This window comes from Polypterus senegalus, chromosome 8 (assembly GCF_016835505.1).
Source record: "Polypterus senegalus isolate Bchr_013 chromosome 8, ASM1683550v1, whole genome shotgun sequence".
In the NCBI taxonomy this organism is placed as follows: Eukaryota; Metazoa; Chordata; class Cladistia; order Polypteriformes; family Polypteridae; genus Polypterus; species Polypterus senegalus.
In genome coordinates this window covers 55,762,446-55,782,331 of record NC_053161.1, presented here as the reverse complement: position 1 = coordinate 55,782,331, position 19,886 = coordinate 55,762,446, and the positions used below count along the sequence as shown (strand labels likewise).

At 37.5% G+C, this 19,886-nt stretch overlaps 1 protein-coding gene across 1 annotated transcript in view; it reads left to right on the top strand.

The window, feature by feature from the left end:
* LOC120533951 (copine-8) overlaps positions 1-19,886 on the top strand; it is a 780,386-nt gene that overhangs the window by 269,840 nt on the left and 490,660 nt on the right. Inside the window, exon 3 of the mRNA XM_039761099.1 lies at positions 10,151-10,197. Within this exon, the coding sequence (XP_039617033.1) occupies positions 10,151-10,197 (47 nt within the window). The remainder of the gene's footprint in view (positions 1-10,150; positions 10,198-19,886) is intronic.

Sequence of the window (19,886 nt, the reverse complement as noted above, 5' to 3'; positions counted from 1 at the left end):
CCTCAGACTGGGGTGACAGTTTATCTTTCAGCAGGGCAACGACTCTAAGCACACAGCCAAGATATCAAAGGAGTGGCTTCTGGACAACTCTTTGAATGTCCTTGAGTTGCCCAGCCAGAGCCCACACTTGAATCCGATTGAACATCTCTGGAGAGATCTTAAAATGGCTGTGCACTGACGCTTCCCATCCAACCTGATGGAGCTTGAGAGGTGCTGCAAAGAGGAATGGACAAAACTGACCAATGATAGGTGTGCCAAGCTTGTGGCATCATATTCAAAAAGACTTGAGGCTGTAATTGCTGCCAAAGGTGCATCGACAAAGTATTGAGCAAAGGCTGTGAATACTTATGTACATGTGATTTCTCAGTTTTTTTATTTTTAATAAATTTGCAAAAACCTCAAGTAAACATTTTTCATGTTGTCATTATGGGGTGTTGTGTGTAGAATTCTGAAGAAAAAAATTAATTTAATCCATTTTGGAATAAGGCTGTAACATAACAAAATGTGGAAAATGTGATGCGCTGTGAATACTTTCCGATGCACTGTGTGTGTATATATATATATATATATATATATATATATATATATATATATATATATATATATATATATATATATATATATATATATATATATATATATATATATATACAGTACCTGACGAAAGTCTTGTCGCTTTTCTATTTTGTAGAAACTCCTGCTATTAACCTGACTTTTAATTAATCAACTGGTGTTAGAAATAGCTCATATGAAAAGCTAAAGCCCTCCAAAATTATGTTTAATGCACTGAAATAAATTAGTTTCACCGAAAAAAGATTTATCATTTAATCAAGACACAAAATGAACAACTTTACTGCAAATCCAAAAATATATCAGCAAATTAAGTAGTGGTGCTGTGAGATCCAAATTTAATATCTTGTATGACTTCCATGAGCTTGAAGGACAGCATCCATGCGGTTTGGCAAGGATTCATACAATTTATTGATGAAGTCATCAGGAATAGCAAAGAAAACAGTCTTGCATGCCTCCCAGAGTTCATCAATATTCTTTGGTTTCGTCTTCCATGCTTCCTCTTTCATCCTACCCCACATATGCTCAATGATGTTCATGTCTGGTGACTGGGCTGGCCAATCCTGGAGCATCTTGATCTTCTTCGCTTTAAGGAACATTGATGTGGAGATGGAAGTATGCAATGGAGCACCATCCTGCTGCAGAATTTGGCCTTTTTTATGTTTGGGAATATAAGAGGTAGCTAAGATTTCTTGTTATTTTAGACTATTGATCTTGCCTTCCACCCTGCAGATCCCTCGCATACCCCCATACTGGATGTAACCCCAGACCATGATTTTGCCTCCACCAAACTTCACTGTTTTCTGGGCTCCATGCGGGTTCCAGTAGGTCTCCTGCAATATTTGCGGTGACTGTGGTGTAATTCAACAGAAGATTCTTCTGAAAAATCCACCTTCTGCCACTTTTCTAGCGTCTATCCTTTTAGCAGGCTGTGGGCCTTGGCAAACGCCACACGGTTTTTCAATTGTCTTTTGTTTAGTGTTGGCTTATGGGCACTGATTCAACCATGGAGGCCATGTCGAGACAGAATCTGACAAACTGTTCTGGTTGACACAGGAACTTCAGGTGACCAGGTCTCGTGGAGCTCTGCTGCAGTGGAAAATGGGCTGGCCTTGGATTTACGAGCCAACAAACGGTCCTCTCGAGCAGTTGTCTTGCGGAGTCTTCCTGACCTGGGCTTGTCAAAAACGTCTCCAGTCTCTTCAAATCTTTTTTTTATCCTCTGAACTTGACGCTGAGACACATTGAAGGTGTTTGCCACATCAGCAGTGGATTTGGTCTTCAGCCTCTTGATAATCAACACTTTAGTCTCAGGGTGAATCTTAGGCATGTTTGCAGAGGTCTAGTTGCAGTTGATGTGAAGGTCTAGTGTACTGGGGTTCTTTTTATACACACCTGAGTCCTAATTGATCCATTATTAGTCACAGGTGAAGCTCATATGACAAAGCAACAACACTTATGTCTTGCCAAAAATTGACTCAATGGGCTTTACCAAGCTGTGAATATTAGAATACTTTTTGTCAGTTTCGTTTTGCACTGAAACATTATTACAAAAGCTGATGGGATTAAAATTTCTTGTAACAAAATCTTGATTAGAAATATATTTTAGCGGCACTTCAGGTCAATTTGTACACAAGCTTAAGACTTTTGTCAGGGACTGTATATATATATATATATATATATATATATATATATATATATATATATATATATATATATATATATATATATATATATATATATATATATAGGGTGGTCCAGATCTAATTATGCAACTTTTAATGCAATGCAGGAAAACTATACAAGACAAAAGAATTGTTTGAAATGTCTTGTAATAAACGAAAATTGACTTACATTGAATTAATTCACTGATTTTGCTTGTGGTTGGTGAGCCAGTCGGCAGACATCCACCACACCCTCTCATTTGCAAGAAGCAGATCATAGACATAATATATAGTACTTGCCAAATGATACAAAGAGTGCATGACATGTTTTACTCTAATTGAGGCTCATCAAGTGTACATACTTTTCCATTTTTCATTAAGAAATAATTTTATTGCTACAAATGTTTGTGATGCACCATCTCTTGGAATGACAAATGAAATGTGTTTTATTAATACATACATTACAAATAGTGCACTGCTAATGTTAACACTGAGGTCTTCATTGATTCCCTCTTACACAGGAAGCATATACAAGATAGACAAGACAAGATGGAATTGGATGTTAGACGAAACATGGAAATAAAGACACATAAAGACATGATTTTGTATGGCTAATTTACACTTGTAATGCCTAACTGTAAATGGACTTGAGAAGGGAAAACATAAAGATGCATACATTCAGAATTGGCTAGTGAAGAAAGATTTATACATAGATTTAGAATACTGAGGAAAATTTTTTACAACAGAAAATAACATTTTCAAGAAATATAATTTACACATTTTGTAAATGTGATATGATATGTAATTCCATAAAATTAGAGAATTGATCAAGGGTCTGAACACTTTTGAAAGGCACTGTATATCCAGTTATGTATGTAATATGTTAGGATTTCTTTCCTATATGTTGTGAAAGAAATAGTCTCAACACACAGAAAAAGGGTCTTGTAATGAGCACTGATGTGCATAGGTCAAGTTCCAGACTGAACTGATTTGACTGAGGAAAAGCCCAGAAGTGATGTCATCTTGCGCCAGAACCGGAAGTGACATACATTGTGGCGCAGGAACTGAAAGTGACGTTAAATCAGGCAGGTTTTACTGTATTTGGCCTGCAGAGATAACAGAAGTTGGTTTAGTGCACCTGTCCACCCCCTGGCCTGGCGGTAATTACCTCCACTTGGTCCACTCAGCTCCCTCCTAATCGCACGTGTGTGACAATGTAGAAAGAGAAACACTCCCACCTAAATATTATAGATGACTTTCATTAAATTAGCATGCAATTACATGTTTGCAGTACAGCAGTACTGTTGATAGGGTTGGCGTCTCACAACTGTGAAGTCCCTAGTATGAAAATCCTCCCTTGGACTACCTGAATGGAGTTCATATGCTTTTGCCTTATCTCTTGTGTTTTTTTTTTTGTATGTTACATTAGCAGGAAATTCTAACCTGACCTGCTATGAGTGGAACCTGGTCTGCATGTGCTCGTGCCCACCAGCAGGCACCCACTCTGTCCAGTGCTGGATCCTGTCTTCTTCTGCATGCTGCATGTATAGGCTCTGGTCTCTTAACATTGAACTCAATAGATGACTTAGAAATTGGATGGAAGAGTGGGCAGTAACATAAAACATTGATATAACTTGCATCAATTTTTAAATTAAAATGTAAAACAGCAAACTAGTACCTGGTCATTATCCAACCTGCTATATCCTAACACAGGGTCACAGGGGTCTGCTGGAGCCAATCCCAGGGCGCAATGCAGGAACAAATCCTCAGGCAGGGCACCAGCCCACCGCAGGGCAGATGCACACACAAACACATCAAGCACACACTAGGGACAATTTAGGATCACCAATGCACCTAACCTGAATGTCTTTGGACTGTGGGAGGAAAGCGGAGCGCCCGGAGGAAACCCAAGCAAACACGGGGAGAACATGCAAACTTCATGCAGGGAGGACCCGGGAAGCAAACCCAGGTCTCCTTACTGTGAGGCAGCAGCGCTACCACTGTGCCACCATGCTGCCCTGTTTTGAATTGCTCCTTATTAATTATTTTGTATTGAAAGACATGACCGAAATAGACTCCCTTGAAAACCTTTAGTTTGGTCTCATAAAAGAAACTTTTGGTACTGCATGTTGATTGTATTTAGTTTCTATACATTTTAATATCATTTGTTTTCATCATGTGTATTTATACAAAGATTTTATTTGATATATTTCTTTTTTGCTGTGAACATCATCCTAAGCCACTTGGTTTCAGTATCTGTGTATGATTTGTTTCTGTTGTTAGAGTGCAAGTAGATTCATTACCTTGTTCAGTGTCACGCTGTGAGTCAATGGATGGAATTGTCATCTGTAGTACATTATGTTATCTACTCTGTCACAAACTGCCACTCTGTAAATAACTTGCATTCTTGTCTACAGTATATATCCATCTGTCTATCTATTTTCGAGCCTGCTTATCAGTTTATAAAACAGGAGTGCTTTTGATTATGCCATTCGCATTAGACCCAATGTGAAAACCAGCCCTAAATGAGTTGCTAGTTTATTGCAAGTTATTTTCAAAACATGCCTACCCCCTTTAAAAAGCATATTATAATTAATAGTTTTTAATAAATTAGATGCTAGCTCATATGCTAGCATGACTAAAAAGTGTTCTCTATTAATGAAAAGCATATTACTTTAAAACAATGTTATTGTCTATTTCTTTGGCAATTACAAAAAGCATATATTTGTTTTTATGAAGATTAATGTAACTCTGAGATTATGACATTACAAAAATTTTTGAATGAATTAGACTGCATGAACAGATATAAAAATGAAAGAACACACAAAATTTTATAGTGTGGTAAAATTTTTTCTAACAGCAGATCATTTAGGCAATTAATGACCCTATAAACCAATAACCCTGACCAGATTAATTGTTCAAAAGCAGCGTATAGCATGCCGTCAGCATTTAGTGAATATTCTAAGTCTGAAATATGGAGAGTATCCTTCTACAGGTCTCTTCTGCTTCCTTTTGTTACAAATTTCTTTAGGTTTTTCTACTTTAGGTGTGTGGATTATGATATAAGTGAAACATATTCTTTTTCTGTCACTTTATTTTTAATAATTGAAATAGCTTTAGAAAAGTGTGCAATACTGGTTTTCCCCTTCAGTGTCAATGCAAGTGAACTGCATTTTCCTGTCTTTGAAAGAGAATGGAGAAATTTTAGCAAAGCTTTTTGACATGAAGTATTGTGAAATAGTTTGAAATTTCAAAGTAAACAATATTTTTATTAGACAGGAAAGAAAAAAAAAACACAAATTATTTAGTACAAACTTGATGGAAAACAAAATTTAGCATGTATTTATTTTAAATTATACTTCAAATTTCAAATTCCTTCCATTAGATCAAAAGTTGCTTGGCTTCAAATCATATATTTCCTACTCAACAAATAGAAAGAAATCTGGATAAAAACTAAATATGTATCCGCTAATCCACAAGAGTTAATGCTTTTGCTTATCAGACCTGGCAGCAGCCAATAGTAAATGTTTAGCAAAATTCAGTCATGCAGACCTTACAGAATTACTGGATATAAACAGGAATATAAACTGTAAGTGGTTCTCCTACCGGACATTTTATTACCCAGTAATACTGTATGAATGAGTTTGAGCTAGTGCACACCTCCTTTATATTGCCCTGTTAAAGGTCCTTTTTCTTTTCAGTTTTGGACAGTATTAAGGCTGAGATGTTAATTAAGAGAAATAAATCAAAACTGTTAATAAAATGACTTCAGACTGCATGTTTCTGATAGTAAATGGCATGTCAATATAAAGTGTTAGTGAAACTGTCCTGCATATCACGGATATTGCATTTCAGCTGTGGGTTTTTACAACATTGCTGGAAAGAATCTTTTCACAGCATGAATTCACTACTGTGTTTTATTTTTGTTCATCAGCCCACTCTGTTCCTGCTTTTTTTGTTCTGTGTTGCATATAAGACATAATAGCTTTTGTTGTCAGAAGGAATTTATTTTTGTTATGATAAAATATAATATATTCAGAAGAAAAGCAATTAAAATCATGTTGAGTGTTTTACAGCTTTTTTATTTTGTATATTTCCCTGTTATGTGATTAATACAAGTCTTGCTGTAATTTATTTTGGTTCATTTTGTGTTAGGAGTTTCAACCATGCGTATCCTGCATCTTTCCTGTATCTGTTTTCTTAACTATTTTTGAATATACAGTTGTGGGGAGCCCAAAGTCAGATCAGCAGAATTGGGGTAAAAACTAGACCTGATTTTGAATGGGGCACCAGTCAATTCAAGGATAAAGTCAAACGCACACAGCAGAGTCATTAACCTTGCACATTACTGAAATATGGAAACTACATTACTCACAAAAAAGAACACAGTGATAATGTACAAGTGCCACAGAGCAATCGAAGAAAGTCTTTGAGCTGTAAGGCTGAAGCTCTGGACACCGTACCACCCTCCTACCCAAGTTTATGACATTTCCCACGTTATATTATTTCATTTTTGGTAAACATTTTTTTTCATGTTCTTACTGCATATAGTGACTCACCTTGGTTTCATTTTTCTGGGCAACTGTGCAATCATGACTGCACTACTGAATGTATCCCATGCTGTGTTTTTATTAATGTGTTCCATAAGCGGTCCATTGCTTTGGCTATTGTGAGCTCACTTCTCAGAACACTATAGTTTCGACACAAAAAGTCCTATTCCTGCCTTTTCATTGCAATTGTGTCAGGGTGGATGCACACAGTATATAAAAAATACTTTTCAACTTGATTTTGTCAGTTATGGCATTTTGGGATACATAAGCAATTTTAGAGGTAAAGTAGAGGCGATGTTACCTACAACAAAATGTGCCAAAGAGTAACATATTTTTGAATTTCTGCTTAAAGAGTCAAACTGCTGTGATTAATTTCTTGCCCCAGATGCTAATGCTTGCAATTGTTTTTAAAGCTCTTCTTCGATAATATACAAGTCTGTCATTAACAATATGATCGTTAAAGCTGTGTGAAAAATTTAAAATCTCTTTTTTTAATATCATTGTTAAAGGGAAACTTTTTGACAACCCTCATAACATCTTCCTTTCCAAAAATGCATCCCAGTCTTCTTAAATACTCTATTTTCTTTTTATAATTTTTCCTAACTCTCTCTGCGCTAATCATTGCAATAGGCTTCTAAACTAAGCCAAGAGAAGATATGTATTTTTGGTATCTTTTTTTCCACTGCTGTCAGTCTATGCCTATACCATTTATTTAGGTATGATTTGGCTGGTTGTGTTTGTATTTCACTGTCATCTATACATATAATTCACTAAGGCAAGACAACTATGGAAAGCGGATTCACTAAGCCGCCGACAAGTGAGACACCTATGGCGCACACAGGAAGGAGCCACGCCCACCAACTCCAAGACCATTGGATACGACGACAACTCAAAGAGCCGCGACGACACAGAAAAACCGGCGTCATTTATAATCGTCTGTCGTAGAGGTCACATGCAGCTCCGACCCACGTTGACTGTTAATAGAGGCATGTTTTTTGCGGAGGTGAATCGCCATATGCGGCGTGTAAAACTGTTTGCGAGTGGTATCCCATGGGATCCTTAAAACGTTCCTTTGCAACTGAGGTTAAAACACAATGAAGTGAGCAGTCTTTAAAAAACGAGTTTTCGGTTACGACGCACGGCCGCGTGCACTATAGCAAACTGTTTTACACGCTACATACAGCAATTCGCATCCGCGACAAACATGCGTTTTCTTAGATACTCCTGCACTTTGTACACACCCCCCTCCCACCGTGGTCGGGTGTCTTGGTGGATTATATATAGAAAGGCAGCCAAAACCGCACAGAGTAATGAAAAGTCTACGTGAGTCACAGGTGCATCTGGACTGTACAAAGATGAACACGACTCGAGTGACGAGTTGGAGGTGGGCACATGAGCAGGCAGTGTATACTGAATGAGAAATCAGCAGACTAGCATGACGGAGGGAACGGAGTGGATGTCCTTCTCCTCTCCTCCCGTTCCACCCTGAGCGCCGCACGGACGATTGTGTGTTGGTTCGTTCCGTGCATTGGTTAAAACCCAATGAAGGAAGCAGTCTTTAAAAACCAATAGGCCCTGTGCCTCTGTTTCATTACCGTCTCACCTGCTTCACCAATGCAGGCCCTGCAACAGGCGATCCGGCGTCATTCCCATGACCTGCCGGGCAGCCAACCGGGTAACCAAAGTCTTTGGGTTCAGGGGGGGAGTATGGTTACAAAGCTGAAACTTAAAGGAATTGACGGAAGGGCACCACCAGGTGTGGAGCCTTTCGCTTCATTTGACTCAACACAGGAAACCTCACCCGGCCCGGACACGGACAGGATTGACAGATTGATAGCTCTTTCTCTATTATGTGGGTGTTGGTGCATGGCAGTTCTTAGTTGGTGGAGCGATTTGGCTGGTTATTTCCGAAAACGAACGAGAATCCGCCTGCTAAATAGTTACACGACCCAACAGCGGTCGGCGTCCAAATTCTTAGAGGGACAAATGGCTTTCAGCCACGTGAGATTGAGCATTAACAGGTCTGTGATGCACTTGTATGTCCGGTAGTGCACGCGCTACACTGAATGGATCAACGTGTGTCTACCCGGCGCGGAGGCGTGGGTAAGCCGTTGAACCCCATTCGTGATGGAGACCGTGGCTTCCAATTGTTCCCCACGAACGAGAAATTCCCAGTACGTGCGGGTCATACGCTCGCACTGATTACGTCCCTGCCCTTTGTAAAGCCCCCCATGGTCGGGTGACTTGGTGGATTATATAAAAAAAAAAGCAGCCAGAACCGCAAAGAACAATGAAAAATCAACGTGGAAACCGACTGAGGCGTTTTTGGAAAATTAACAGTCAACGTCACTCACAGGTGCGTGTGGACTGTACACAGACGAAAGTGACTCAGGTAGGGAGTTGGGGGCGGGCACATAAGCGGGCAGTGCGCACTGAACGAGCGCCATTCAACCCCGTCCTTCGCTTTGGAAGGAGAAATTGCTACGGCGCTTCTCCGGTTTTCAGTCACGGACAATTGTATGTTGGTTCGTAGCGTGCATTTTTGCTATGTTACTTTTCTTGGTGGTTTATTAAATTACGGATTTTTCAAATGTTTATTTTTTCCTCTGTGCTTAAAAATCATTTAAAAAGTGTCCTAATTATTCAGCATATGCTACGCCACGGGTTGGTTAGTTGACTATATTTGTGCTCAGGGTGTAGAATGGATAACACAAATATAGAAATGTAGAATCTGGTCCAGTGGAGAACAACACGTTGCCTTCTCTATGCGACTTAATTACCACAATTGCTTTTGCAATTTGCATATGGGAATGTACATGCTTCTGACTTTTTGCTTGTTCAATATCAAACAATTTAAGACAGAGCAGCTGTTTTGGATAAACAGAAGTCGAGAGAGTAATATGGCAGGGGCAATGCCATTTTGAGCATGAGTAATCATCTTATCTGGTTAATGTTTCAACTTAAACATAGCATACAGAATAAAAAAAATAAAAAAGCTCATTAGCAGTCACCAGTAGATTGAAAACTCTGTTCAAGGTCCTCCATCTAGTAGACCCAGCTTGCTAATTTATCTTGTAAAGTATAATAAGTGGAAAAAAACCTACTGTCTGTACAATGAAAGCCTAGCTCAAAATGATAGTGTAAAAGACCTTTCAATTCAACTTGTGAAAAAGCCCAGTGGTTTAGATTAATCTGATTCACTATTTAAACTTAAACAACTCTTTTAACCAGTTTTCTCTACTCTTGTTCAAAGAAAATGGATTTCTATAAAACAATTTTCAAAATTGGCTACTGTATATAAATTAAGGCATTATTGTTTTTCTCAACTGAATGTCTGACGTGACTTTTTTGATTATTTTCTTCCAGTTTGTGTTCTTTATACTCAAGCACTCGGAAACAAAGAATGGAGAGAGGTAAGTAAATGTAACATTTGCATATTTGTAAAATCTTGTGCCTATTGCTTCTTCAATGGATACTCTCTTTATTTAACCTTTAACTTGATGAATGGGTTACAAAATGGATGGATGTTTTTATTAACGTAATAGAATATAACAACACGGATGGTATAATTTCTAGTGATGAGCAAGCATCAAAGTGTTTGGGTGCTCGGGTGTTCGGTCCGAACACATCGCGATGTTCGTGTGCTCTACCGAGTACCCGAGTATAATGTAAGTCAATGGGAGACAACCAGGCACCCCCTGCTCTGAAGAGGGGAGGGTGCCTGGTCCATTGGAAAAGGTCAGAAAGTGACAGAAACACCACCCAAATGGACCGGGAACAGCATGGGGACGATGTCTGGATGCATCTTGGACTCCCAAGTCGCTGCTGGGAACCAGTTTGTCCTAATTGTACGCCACTTTTACTAACTGACAAAAACACGCCCAAAGCCCCCCCCAAAAATCAATTTTACAGGAAAAATTACGCTCTAAAACATTATATGCCAGTGCCTGCAGGTGAGCTGGTGCTCTAAAACATTATATGACAGTGCCTGCATATATAGCACCCGATGACGTGTTCCGGCCAGCCAATCACTGTAATGCCAGCACCTGACATGGCTACTGGCATTACAGTGAGGGCAGTACTTACCTGCCCCTTGACTGGCTGTCTCCAACCCGCGAAACTTGCGGGGCAGAGACTCGAGCATGGCGCACAAGCACATGTGGTGCTCGTTCGAGTAGCGCCATGCTCCGAGCATAGTGATGCTCGAGCCGAACACATGTTCGGCCGAGCATGCTCGCTCATCACTGATAATTTCTTATTACAGGTCCTTAAAGTTAAAGTTAGGAGTACGAGTGGGCAAACTCGGTCTTAGGTGGAGGCATTGCCTGCACATTCTTGTTATAATCCATTTAAAAGATGCATTGGTTTGATTGCAATGACAAGCAAACTGTTTCTTAAATAATTGTTTTCACATTTGGTGCATTTGAAGGTACCTGTACAAAGTGCAATAGTAATTTTACAGTACATAACAAATGCAGTGCTCCTTCCATTAGGTAAAAAATAAAGTACAATAAAAATAGAAGTTCATGTGGAGGATAAAAGACAAATAAAAGGTAATTAAAGGAAATTCTGGTCCATTAAAACAAAGCAAGGTTGGAGTTCTGCTCATTCACTTGGCTATCTAGGCTCAGCTATCCTCGTGGCCATGGATACTTGCCTTGTAGTTTGGTGTTCCAGTACTCCCATTCTTGCCTCCAGTGGTGCTCTAGTAATCTAAGTCCAAATAGCTCCTGGCCACCAGCACTTGCCTTGTTTGCTGCACTCTCTTTCTCTGTACCTTCCACCCAGGTCTGCTCCACTCTGGCTATCACTCAGTGGAGCAGTTTCTCACTGAACCAGCACCATTGAGTCCCACAAAATCATCAGCTCCTTCATGTTTCTTTCTAGCCATTTTCTTTGTCTGTCTTTGTTTTTTAATATTTTTTTCATATCTGTCTACCTTTCCTGCCCAGGAACCACTTTATATTGCTTGGGATGCAGGTGCTCTGATTACTAACCCCATGAGCGTTAATGAGGCAATCAACCGAACCACACACGTCTGCACCTGAATGACCCCATCAACCTTTAGTGCCACACCACCATGCACACTTCCAGAGTCCAAGTGCCTTGGCCGTATTTATACAGTTAAAACTGCTCATCGCCCCAGATCCTAACATGCTTCATCACAGAACCAGACTATGTCAATTGTTCCTTTATGTGAAATTAAACTATAGAATATTTGAAGAGAATATACATTATATGTTTGCTGTTCAGTTTTAATCATATCACATGTTGTGCATTATAAAGGACAGCTCATTTAATACACAGTTGAGTTTTTCAGATAGCATGTACAGTAAATAGCCAGTGCAAGGGCAAGGTATCACAGACATTTGCATAATGCCATAACTAAACTGATTTACACTGACACTCCCAAAAAAAAAATTTTTAGGTTAATCGGGTAACCATTTGACATTTAGACATAATTAGCCTTTAAAAGTGTTTTTTTGTATGAGCCCTTATCTATGAGATGTGTTTTTGTCTCTTTAATGCCTTGTGACTTTGAGGGTGATCTGATGGTCCAAATCTGTTGCACAACTGCCAGATTTTGGAGATCCGAGCAAATTATTGTTTCTAACTCCAATTAAAACGGAGCAATGCCAGGGAGACATATCTTGTAAACACAATATGTCTAAATGCACCCACTGCACTCATTATATACATATGGAGATAATGAAAGGAATGCATAATATGCAAGCAGACAGCTGTATCAATTTTTTCTCTTGGCATACAAACGATTGTAAAAGTTCTCTTTGATTATATTTTCTTCTATTTTTTTGTTATGTGTGTTTCTCCACACATGAAGCACCTTTGCAGCACTCAGGCGCAGGATGATTATATATGATTTACAAGTCTAAACAACAGATGTAGTACTGTACTCTAAAAGAAGTACACATCATTAAATAAAACTAAAGTAGGATTTATTGCTTGTAATGTAAACAAACAGCATATTGTGAAGTATGCCGCAGCCCTGATGCTGATGGCTTGAGCATAAACGTATGTTTAGCTGTTAGGAGCTACACATGTGGCAACCCTGATTCATCCATTTATATACTAAATAACAGTATGTTACATATGAAGCCAAATCTCATCATTGTCCTGTACATATTAGTGATGTTTCCTTTAACTATGGAACTTGAGGAAGGAGTATTTTCTTGATTATAACCAAGCACTATTTAAAGCTGTAGTTGTACACCATACCAGTCTAAGTATGAATTACCTTTATTTAATCGAGGAGTTTACCATGGTAACAGCAATAAAAGTAAATGTCAGAGGGAAATTCACTCTTACACCTCACTTAAAGTTGATAGAAAGTACTGATTTAGAATAATTAATAAACATATGCAAATTGGGGAAGGTGTTTAGTCACATAAATACCTAAGCCACCCAAGTACTTGAGATTCCACTAAGTACAGCTTAATCTATTTGTCACTTTACATAATTGTTTAATAAAAAAAACTTTAAAACACCAATGGAGGCAAGTAATTAGAGAAACTGATTGGTTATAATATTATGTATTAAGTATTGTTGAAGAATATAAATACTGTATTTTCATGCATATTATTTCAAAATATATAGATTAGATTTTATTAGAAAAACACAAAATGTGACATAACTTCAATCTGAGGTCCTGAAGAAAGAATAGTAGCCTTTTCTGATGGTGCCTGGGTAGGCCTCAGCTGCAGCTTAATTCATTTTCTGACTGCCCTGTTAAAAATCTTAAGAAATCATGATTCGACCCTTGAATATTTTAACATTTTTGAAAAAAAACATCATTTGTCATCAGTGACAGGCTTCCATTATAAAATTATTTATCTTTTCCTTATTTCTGTTTAGATAATATCAATCTACAGTATACTAATAAAAGGCAAAGCCCTCACTGACTCACTCACTGACTCATCACTAATTCTCCAACTTCCCGTGTAGGTAGAAGGCTGAAATTTGGCAGGCTCATTCCTTACAGCTTCCTTACAAAAGTTGGGCAGGTTTCATTTCGAAATTATACGCGTAATGGTCATAACTGGAACCTATTTTTCTCCATTTACTGTAATGGAGTTGAGCTCGAAAGCCGTGGGGGGCGGAGTTTCATGTGACATCATCACGCCTCCTACGTAATCAAGTGAACTGACTTGTCAACGCAGTGCGTAGAAAACCAGGAAGAGCTCCAAAAAGCGCTGAAGAAAACATGCATTATACAATTGAGGAGGCAGCGAAACAATAAGAAGCGAGCGAATGACATATACAACCATATTCATGAGTGTTGCTACTTCGGAAACAAAGCAAGGTGTAAACCTAAAGTTTAAAATAAGTTCATAGACAAGCTGCCGCTGGCGTTTGTCATGCCCACGGGTAATGCGGGATACAAGTTTAATGAGAGGACGCAGGATATGAACGAGAGTTTTGATCACTTTGTAACTAAGTTAAAATTGCTGGTGAAGGGCTGTGCTTATGCAAATTCCAAGAGACTGTGTTTGTGGGGGATTAACAGTTAAGGCGGGTGGGGGAGTCACGTCATCAACTCCCTTCCCATTCACCTCATTTCGCTTTGAGCTGAGCTCCGCAGCTAACGCACGCAGTGTTACGGAAGCGACTTTGTGACGCTGCCACCAAATAGTCACAGAAAAATCCACAAATTAATACACACGCTGTCTCTACAGTTTCTCCTCACTGAATCCTCTAGGCACTACTTACAAAAGGTCACATTGACAGTCGTGTTACATTATTTTTAAAATGTTTCCTTTTCTTAGCACAAGCACAGCTGAGAAGCTTCGATGCATGTGCTCCATAACGCGTTAAAAAATCACGCATTTAATCACACTTTGCAATACAAGCAAAGAGCAACTTATGTCAATGCATGATTTCATGGTACACCGATTACATTGATCAGCGCTTCCCGATTCATTTTACCCTCGCACCCCCTTGGTTTGAGAAGAAGTATGAAAAAATATGAAGTTAACACAGAAAAACAGATCACCAATTGAAGCTTTATGAATAATCTATTCACCATCAATAATTGTTTTGGTAAAGCCATACTGAGTGTAATCCTCCTTCTATTTTATAATTTTTCCGCCACTAGCCATGATTAAATGAACGGTAAAAAAGTAAGAGCGAAGCGAGGGTGACTTATTCAGGCAGGCAGGCGACAGCTCAATAGCTCGAATTTGGATATAAGTAGGTTCTATTTAGTCGCCATATCTTTGTTAGGAATGGAAGTTTAATTTATTCTTTAAATTTCTATGGTAAAGAAAAAGTTATGCAATGATGACTACATTTAACTATATAAAGTCAAAACTTTATTATATAAAGTCATTGTCAGAATAAATAAAGTCAAAACTTGAATATATAAAGTCAGCGTCGGTATATATAAAGTCAAAACTTGAATATATAAAGTCATTCCCAAATATATAAAGTCAAAACCTGAGTATATAAAGACTGCGTTGGAATATTTCGGAATATATAAAGTAAGCGCTAGAATATATAAAGTCAAAACTTAAATATATAAAGTCAAAACTTCAATATATAAAGTCAGCGTCGGAATATATAAAGTAAGCGCTGAAATATCCATCCATTTCCCAACCCGTTGAATCCGACCACAGGGTCACGGGGGTCTGCTGGAGCCAATCCCAGCCAACACTGGGTGCAAGGCAGGAACCAATCCTGGGCAGGGCACATGCATCATTTTCAAAACATTAACCGAACAGTGTTTTTTTTATTTATTTTTCTGAATACTTTTTTGTTAACAGTTCAGTTCAGAGTCATTTCAATCAATAGATTTTGACTTTGACTTTATATATTCAGGAATGAGTTTATATACTCCGATGTTGACTTTATATAATCAGGAATTACTTTATATATACCGACGCTGACTTTCTATATTCAAGTTTTGACTTTATATATTCCAGCGCTGACTTTATATATACCGACGCTGACTTTATATATTCAAGTTTTCACTTTATATATTCCAGCGATGACTTTATATATTCAATTTTTGATTTTATATATTCTGACGCCGACTTTATATATTCACAAAATCAATTTATTTGCCTGTTTGGCACCCCATAGTATATATGTGTGTATATATGTACACATGTATGTATATATGTACAGTGGTGTGAAAAACTATTTGCCCCCTTCCTGATTTCTTATTCTTTTGCATGTTTGTCACACAAAATGTTCCTGATCATCAAACACATTTAACCATTAGTCAAATATAACACAAGTAAACACAAAATGCAGTTTTTAAATGATGGTTTTATTATTTAGGGAGAAAAAAATCCAAACCTACATGGCCCTGTGTGAAAAGTAATTGCCCCTGAACCTAATAACTGGTTGGGCCACCCTTAGCAGCAATAACTGCAATCAAGCGTTTGCGATAACTTGCAGTGAGTCTTTTACAGCGCTCTGGAGGAATTTTGGCCCACTCATCTTTGCAGAATTGTTGTAATTCAGCTTTATTTGAGAGTTTTCTAGCATGAACCGCCTTTTTAAGGTCATGCCATAGCATCTCAATTGGATTCAGGTCAGGACTTTGACTAGGCCACTCCAAAGTCTTCATTTTGTTTTTCTTCAGCCATTCAGAGGTGGATTTGCTGGTGTGTTTTGGGTCATTGTCCTGTTGCAGCACCCAAGATCGCTTCAGCTTGAGTTGACGAACAGATGGCCGGACATTCTCCTTCAGGATTTTTTGGTAGACAGTAGAATTCATGGTTCCATCTATCACAGCAAGCCTTCCAGGTCCTGAAGCAGCAAAACAACCCCAGACCATCACACTACCACCACCATATTTTACTGTTGGTATGATGTTCTTTTTCGAAATGCTGTGTTCCTTTTACACCAGATGTAACGGGACATTTGCCTTCCAAAAAGTTCAACTTTTGTCTCATCAGTCCACAACGTATTTTCCCAAAAGTCTTGGCAATCATTGAGATGTTTCTTAGCAAAATTGAGACGAGCCCTAATGTTCTTTTGCTTAACAGTGGTTTGCGTCTTGGAAATCTGCCATGCAGGCCGTTTTGCCCAGTCTCTTTCTTATGGTGGAGTCGTGAACACTGACCTTAATTGAGGCAAGTGAGGCCTGCAGTTCTTTAGACGTTGTCCTGGGGTCTTTTGTGACCTCTCGGATGTGTCGTCTCTGCGCTCTTGGGGTAATTTTGGTCGGCCGGCCACTCCTGGGAAGGTTCACCACTGTTCCATGTTTTTGCCATTTGTGGATAATGGCTCTCACTGTGGTTCGCTGGAGTCCCAAAGCTTTAGAAATGGCTTTATAACTTTTACCAGACTGATAGATCTCAATTACTTCTGTTCTCATTTGTTCCTGAATTTCTTTGGATCTTGGCATGATGTCTAGCTTTTGAGGTGCTTTTGGTCTACTTCTCTGTGTCAGGCAGCTCCTATTTAAGTGATTTCTTGATTGAAACAGGTGTGGCAGTAATCAGGCCTGGGGGTGGCTACGGAAATTGAACTCAGGTGTGATACACCACAGTTAGGTTATTTTTAACAAGGGGGCAATTACTTTTCATACAGGGCCATGTAGGTTTGGATTTTTTTTCTCCCTAAATAATAAAAACCATCATTTAAAAACTGCATTTTGTATTTACTTGTGTTATATTTGACTAATGGTTAAATGTGTATGATGATCAGAAACATTTTATGTGACAAACATGCAAAAGAATAAGAAATCAGGAAGGGGGCAAATAGTTTTCACACCACTGTATATATATACATATATATATATATATATATATATATATATATATATATATATATATATATATATATATATATATATATATCCAGCAACACTCATGACAATGACAAAACAATTACTTTGTCAATCATGTTACGTTATTATTAAAATGTTTCCTTTTGTTTTTACTTCTCTGCTGCCAAGCGCGGGTATTTTGCTCTCTCTCTCTCTCTCTCTATCTATCTATATATATATATATATATATATACATACATATATATATATATATATAATCTGTAGATATATATATATATATATATATATATATATATATATATGAGAACAACACTCATATCAATGACAAAACAATTGCATTAACAATCATGTTACGTTATTTTTAAAATTTTTCCTTTTTTTCATAACTTCTTTAACACACTACTTGTATGTATATATATATGTGTATAAATATATATATATCTGTATATATGTATATATGTATATATTTGTATATGTGTATATATATGTATATATGTATATATGTATGTATATGTATATATATGTGTATATATATGTTTATATGTGTGTGTGTGTGTGTATATATATATATATATATATATATGCCAGCAGCACTCATGACAATGACAACACAATTACATTGTCAATCATGTTATGTTATTATTAAAATGTTTCCTTTTCTTTTTCATTACTTCTTTAACACAGTACTTCTCCGCTGCGAAGCGCGGGTATTTTGCTAGTTTAATATAAAAGTGAAGAATCACCCCAATTTATTTCAGCTAGTTTCTTTTTCTTTCCTGCATCCTTTATTATTTCTGAATGTCTTACAGTTATTTCCATAGCTGGTTAATGTTGCAAATCTCTATTAGATCTTTATATTTCCAGCTTCATTGGATGCTACTGGAATTTGTGTCTCTGCAAAAATGAAAATGCACCAAAATGACTAAAATTATCCTTCATACTTATATACATATATATATATATATATATATATATATATATATATATATATATATATATATATATATATATATATATATACTAACTAGTAAAATACCGCGCAGAAATGCGAGAAGTAGTGTGTTAAAGAAGCAATGAAAAGAAAAGGAAACATTTTGAAAATAACGTAACATGATTGTCAATGTAATTGTTTTGTCACTGTTGTGAGTGATGAGTGTTGCTGTCATATATATATATATATATATATATATATATATTTACACACACACACATAAACATATATATATACATATCTATACACACACACATATATAAACATATATATACATATACATACATATCTACATATATACACACAAAGCTATTTCGTATCAGTGCAGTACGCTGCTTGTTAAAACGGATGAGTCCCGCTCTTACGTGCAAGTCTGCGTGGATATTATGAACTATCGTATTTGTTCAAGTTCTATTTAAATTTTAAATAGAAGGAATTTTTATTTAGTCGACAGAAATATCTTTGGTAGGAATGGTAAAAACAGACAGGAATATTATTTCTGAATAAATCAACTCAAACCTTAAACAACTTATAATATTTTGCTCTCCATAAAAATATACCCTGTCAAAATTATACAAATTCAAATATGAACATGCTGCATAACAAAACCTGGAAATATAAATAAAATGTGTTCCTTTCAGCAATAACAAATCAAATCGTTCAGTTGTCTTTGCTCATATGTCATTTTAGAGCTGGACGCCTGGCATCTTTTTGGCAACAAGTTCGTTTCTGTTTGGTGTGAGGTTCTGTGTTGTGGAGATTCTCAGGATGGATTGCAGGTGCTCATCAGTGAGGCGACTCCTGTGTGCTGTTTTGTTAGTCTTTATCACTGAGAAGAGCTTCTCACACAGATATGTGCTACCAAACATGCACAAGGTTCGAGCCGCATGTAGACGGACTTTTTTTGTTCTTCAAAGTCACCAAAGCGGCGTGCAAACTCAGTGCGCTCAGTTTATCAGCAAAATGCGTATTTGGGAACACCGTAGTGACGACTTGGATCAACATTTCTTGGCAACAGGGAAAGTGGGGCAAGTTGCACTGGTGCATTTGTGTTTCCCATAAAAGCAGCTTCACTTGAAATCACTTTGTGATTGTGCACGGGTAAAAACGTCCACTGAAGTGTCAGATTCTTATTTAATTCTTCTGCTTTCTCTATCTTCTGCATTGCATTCAGGTCTTTCAGGTTACCCTGATGTTTTGTCTCATAGTGCCGTCTTAGATTAAATTCTGTAATTACAGCCACATTAGCTCCACAAATGAGACACACGGGTTCAGTAAACATATACTCAGCCTCCCATCGGTTTTTAAAGGCTCTATTTTCAGAATCAACTTTTCTCTTCAGCATCGTGTGA